The sequence below is a fragment of the Netta rufina genome (genome assembly GCF_964035555.1).
Source record: "Netta rufina genome assembly, chromosome: 22".
Taxonomy (NCBI): Eukaryota; Metazoa; Chordata; class Aves; order Anseriformes; family Anatidae; genus Netta; species Netta rufina.
The window spans coordinates 3,357,545-3,363,597 of NC_140146.1; the positions used below are offsets into that span (position 1 = coordinate 3,357,545).

General features: G+C 51.6%; 1 protein-coding gene across 1 annotated transcript; it reads right to left on the reverse strand.

Annotated features, from left to right (window-relative positions):
- Positions 1-3,579: 3,579 nt before the first annotated feature.
- On the reverse strand, positions 3,580-5,590 carry TMEM51 (transmembrane protein 51; the record flags this gene model as incomplete). The annotated part of the gene is made up of 2 exons (XM_084300250.1): positions 3,580-4,003; positions 5,250-5,590. The coding sequence occupies 2 exons, from the start codon at positions 5,588-5,590 to the stop codon at positions 3,580-3,582; spliced, it is 765 nt and encodes a 254-aa protein (XP_084156376.1).
- Positions 5,591-6,053: the final 463 nt, after the last annotated feature.

Sequence of the window (6,053 nt, forward strand, 5' to 3'; positions counted from 1 at the left end):
ACCTGAGTCTGCACACCGTCCCTTTGCTCCTCCCTGTACCCTGCAGTAGCCAGGGAAACCCCTGTGAAACTAAAGCCGGCTGACACCCTACTGCCTTCCTTTTTGTTTGTTTTGTTTTTTGCTTTTTGTTTTCTTTTTTTTTTTTTTTTCTCCCCTTTTCCAAGCAACTGGCCCGGCAGCACAACACAGCTCTGTGTCGGTGCAGACTGCAGCCCTAGTTTCTCACAGGACATTTGTTCTGCATGTATGAAAACACTCAGTTTGTCATGCAGCCTACCTGTTCGAGCCTGCCAGAGAACATTTTTTGCTTTTTTAACTTATTCTTTATTTGGAAGCATGTATTATATTGCCCGCCACCTGTGACTCACCAAGGCCCTTGGGCTGCCCTGTGATGGCGAAGGTTATTCTGCTGTGGAGAGGGGATTAATTAAATTGAGATCTAAGCCCAGGTTGCTGTGACGAGGGCTGCACCCTGCCACCTCACGCGTCCCCAAGGCGCCATTTCGCAGTGCCTCCCCATCCCTGCCGCCGTCGCCGTGGCAACCAGGCCGCCATGATGGCCGCCACCCCGAGCTGAGGGCAAGAGCCAGGCCTGCTCCTGCCTCCCGCTCTACATCCTCCTGCCCACACAAATTGTTCACACTCCCTTCACATTTCAATACAGAGACACAAATACATCACGATATGTGAGATTTAGACCTTAAAAAGAGTGAAAAGATCTCCCCCAGCACCCAATATGCTGGCAGGTGTCAGCAGCCCTGGGAAGGCTGAGAGAGGCCATGGAAACGACCACGAACCTCCCCGGGGACGTGTACCACACCCACACCAAACCTAACAAGATTAGTGAGAATTGCACTCCATGCTCAGATATTGCAACACTGGGCTGCTGAGTCCCAAACAACTCAGCTCAGAAGCATGCTTGCAAAAACACAGCACTTCCCTCCTCCCCACCAAAAATAATTACCCAATCTGCAAAAACACTGCATGCAAAGTTTTTCCTGTCTTTCTAAAACTTCTTCAATGCTTGGCACAAACCAAATTTCCACCCCACACAATGGGGCTGCTCCTGGATGGCAGCCAGGCTGCTGACCCGGGACATGATCGGCGGCACCACGGCCATTTGTCACCCTTTGCTCACCAGGAAGCACGAATGCATGGTTTGCTGCCAATGCCTCCTTACCTTTCCTTCTTTGCAAGAGTTTTGCACTGGAAAAATAACAGCAGAGATTTTGCAGCCCAAATCCAGCATTTCAGTGATGATTTTTAAAAATAACACGAGGCTTCCTCCGTGACACAAATACCAGGTCTGTATATATCCCAGGAGTTGCCCCTGAACATGACTGACCATCCAGAGATGCAAAGATACACATGCAAATTTAGACACTGTGTAGGGAAACACATTTTGATTTCTCAAATACAAGCACATTTATTACCTGAGCTAAATAGCATGAGATCTGGGCTGGGTGCATGTATGATGTTGGTGAAGACAGCTACCATCCCTCCCCTTCTTCATACTCACCTTCAGGAATAACTACTCTTACCATCTACGATATACACATATATTGCAATATAACCTCACCTTCACACGGAGGATGAGCCATCCTCATACAGTGACAGTCAAAATGTGGAAAGCACTCACCTTCCTTAGCATCACACATCTTTCCCTGCTTTCCAAACACTACCAGAGTTCAAGGAGCAGATATTCATTAGCCATCTGCACATTTGTCACAGAACTCCTGCATTGGTCACACGACATTTCACTGTGGCCACTACATTCTACATCGGTTTCTCAGCTCCGTTCCTCCACTGCACACTGAGAAAGATTCTGCTTTTCCCAGATTGTTTCATGACACAGGATGTCCTGGTAAAGCAGCAACACCCAACCCAACACCCAACCACACATACAAAAGACCTCACGTTATTAACCTGATATTTATCTACATTTTGTAGGACAACTGTTACGGTTGCATTTTGTCACCAGGGAGAGAGGACTTTGTGTTCCTGCAGATATATATTTCATGGAAGGTTTCAGGGTCCAATATTTTGACCAGAGTCACACCCTAGGAAGAACTTGCTAACTCAGCAAAGAATTAAAGCACTTGCTTCCCACTGTGGGCAGGCTCTTTGAGGCACATGAGGCTGGGGGAAAGTTAAAATGCTCTTCCATTACTCTTTTTCCCTTCATTTGATTAAGGAAGACCCTTATTATATGAAGCTATTCTGCCCATCTGGGATCATGTTGTCCTTTGGGGCACAACAGAGTGAATATCCTGTGATTAAAATAATAGAAATAATGGAACATGAAGCCATAAAATATACTGTTATATTGATTTGGACCAGCATCTCTTTCTTGTCTCTGTTTTGACCATTTGCACTCTTCTCATACATTTTACTTAAACTATTACCAAGTCAGCCTCCATCAGACAGGTTGTACCTACACCAATATCAGCATCCTATCAACAAAACACAACATGGACAACTGCTACAAATCTGGGAGAGATTTAGCTCTCTATATACCCCTCCACATTCAAACGAGGTGAAGGAATATGTGGCTGAGAGTGCAGGATGCTCATGACTTTGTAGGCCATAGCATTGCTGCAAGCCCAGGAGGTAGAGGAGGTCATTCCAGGATGGCAGAGGAGCAGCACCCACCCTAAAACAGTTGCCTGATTTCATACAGTTCTGGCTTACATTCTGTGGGAACAGCCATCTGTGCACAAATGCACACACACACACCATGTACAAAATATTTATTTAGAAAAGGTCTGCTTGCACAGCACACTCTACAGTCGTTTCGCACCCGGCACATCTTGAACACCTCTTGGCAGAGGTACATTACTGCAGCTCCCAGCCCCCTGCATTCACCAACTGCCCCTTCAATTCCCAACACAACGCACAAAGAGAAAACCACCGAGGCAAGAAATACAGTCCTCTCCCACAGGAGCACGAGCGCTGATGCCAGTAAGAAACTTCCTATGGGTAAAGCCTTACCTACGAGTCTGACAAGTTTAAGGGCTCGTTTCCTTCTGCTTCGCACCAGCAAGCACACAACTCTGCATGGGCTTGGGCTGGCCCCATGCCACTATCCCAGCCCCACCGGTGACTGGAGCAGAGAACAGCTATGGCACTGATCTGACACTTTTGCTTGCCTTACTCTGAAAGAAAAGACTTGGAAAAAAAAAAAAAAAAGAAGAAGAAGAAGAAGAAGAAAAGAACATTTCCTTTTTTCTCTTGGAAAATTGTTGCTAAATAGCAGTTGGGTGGCTTCAAAACCTTTTGTTGGGGCAAGGCACAAAGGAGAGAAGATACATTAGGTTGTCCTTAATTTAAAACAACACAAAACACATATCCAGTCCTTCCGACCTTTGTGTCCTTCACAGCAGCAGGCACGTTGCCATTTCCCCATGGTATCTGACACAACACCATCCTGGGAAGAGACGGTCCTGTCCGTGCAATGCCGCAGTCTCCATTGACTGCTCCCTCAATATTTCAGCATCCAGGGAGTGCCAAATGCTCCCACACCCTCTGCCCAAGCCTCTCCAAGTGTTTTCAACCCGCAGAATCACCGAATTCCCCTCTCTAAGTCATCTGTTGGCTCTCCAGCGCTTTCTCCTGGATCTCCTCATACTTCGGCGGGGGTGTCAGTGGCTCGATCGTGATGGGGTGGGTGCTGCTCCCGTCGGCGAGGTTGAGACGGATGTCCTTGAGGTGCAGCTTCTCCGACTTGATCCTCCGCACCTTCAGGGGCTTCAGGCGCTTGCTCAGGCGCGAGCTGTGCCGACCAGGAGGCCGCTCTGTGCCAGGCTCCGCGCCAGGCTCCGTGCCGGCTGCTCCCTGGGGCTGTGTGCCCTCGTCAAGCCCCGTCAGTGACTCGTAGGAGGGCAGCGAGACGCTGAGCCTGTGGCTCCTGTCCTGGTTATGGGGCTCGGAGTAGCCTGCATTCATCACCTCCTCGTAGCTGGGGACGTAGTACCGGGAGGACGTGTCTTCGTCCTCTTCTTGGCTGAAGGAGAGAAGAAGAGAGCATCAGCTGCACGTCGTTTCAGCTTCACGGGGGTTGTGGGGCAGAGAGAGGAGATGAAAGATAACCAAAAAGAAAGGACAGAATATTTACCCTTCCAAAAATAAAGGACAGACTATCCGCCCTTCCACCTTATATATACACCAGCTCATGACATTTTGAACAGGATGCAACCGCACCTATGTTCAGACTTGTTTCTATTTCACACGTCTTTACTTGAGATTTTGTTGGCAAATAAATTGATAATCTTCTTATCTCTCTCAGCAGTGATTCCTTCCCCAAGCAGAACACCAACATCTCTCCTCACCTCTCCACAAGTTCCTCAGAGCACAGAAGTGTCCTCACCACCCTGCCACAGCACCGGGATGTGTCTGGTTGGGCGCATCACTTCAATTTCTCTGCTGAGAGCTCCACACGAAGAAACACGTGCCTGTCTGTGCCCCGGGTACCTGCATGCAGCCTGCACAGCTACACCCTGTGCTGCTTCTGCAACAGGCAGGTGCTTTTAACATCTGGTGGGGCGTCAGAGGTTTCTTAGGGTCTCCGAGCACACAAACTACCTCCCTCTGAAGCCATAGCAGTCCTCACCTGCATCATTCCTCAGGCAGCAGCCGCAAGAGGTGCTTTCTCCTGCTGCCTCCTCTCTCTTTTCCTCTTCACCACCCGCTGCCTTTCTCTGGACAGACTCAAGCCAGCATCGTGGGGACAGGACACGGTCTGCAAGGTGCAGCGGGGCTCCCCAGGCAGACCGGAGAGCCCTGCACACCTCCAGCAGGTCCACGCTGGGTCCTCAGCTGCTGACTGCACCTCTGCAGCTCAACAGCTAAGTGGCACCACCAGCCACGCTGACCAAGACAGCGAGCCCCAGCCTTCCTGCTCCTCTTCCCCACCCCTCTGTAGCTCCTCGTCCACCTCACAGCAGCCACCCGTGTTAACCATTAACAGCATCTCCTTGTGATGCCCCGTGCCATACAGCGTGCAGACCAACAAAGCGTGAGCTCACACACAAACACTGCCTCCCTTTACCCACAACACCATAAATACAGCTGGGTTCATTTTGTCCTGAGCTATAAAAAAAAAGCTTTTACCCTAAACCATGAGCCGTGCCCACCTTTATCTGAGCACACACTGCTGGTTGTTTGCTCACGACCTCCTGCAAGAGGAAAATAAAGCCCGTGGGGTCATTTCTACCCTCCACCCCGCTCCCTTTCCCCCCCACAAAGCTCACCTGTCCTCCTGCTGCGAGGGCTCTGCCGATGCCTGGTGCTGCACCCTGGTTATTTCTTCGCTCTGCCTCTTCTTGTCGCGGATGTTCAAGCAGATGGAGAGCAGCAGCAGCAGCAACCCCGCCCCGACCAGCACGTACGCCACGGAAAACGTCTTGCTCTTCAAAATGCCCCCGCTGCCGCGGTCGGGCTTGCTGCTGTTACCAGAGTGGGCTGCGGGCTTTTCGACGGGGCCGAAGCCGGGGACGAGGTTCCACACGGCCATAATGATGCCCAGGACGAGCATCCCCAGCCCTATCGCCGTCAGTGCGTAGTGCGACCCGTTGGCACGGGACTGGGCCATCGCGCCCCGCTGCCCGCGGCGGCCACCTCACAGCACCCGTGGTGGCAGCGGGTGGCCAGGCCGGCTACCATGCGTGCGGTGCCCTCCCGGAGCGGGCAGTGAGACCTGGGGAGAGAAGGAAAGCCGTGGTTACTCAGCTTGCCGCGGGACACGACGCGGCTAGCAGGCAAGATAACGTCGTTTTTGGACTGCTGATGCTGGAAATCTAATTACACCGCGCCTTGCCGAGAGCGCATAGCGCAGCCGTTGGCAGCGGGGGCCTCGCTGCCCGTTCCAAGGGGATCTGCAGAGCAGCATCCACCCCAAACGTGGGCTGCTTCCCTCCACGCCACGGCTCGGGTGCACTGTCCTAAAAACCAACCGGCGCCACTGGCTCTGCTTCTTCCCACCCAGCTTTCTTCCCACCTCCACTGCCACCGGCCCCATGACGTTTCGCCCAGGTGCAAGTCCTCCGCTGAGCGGC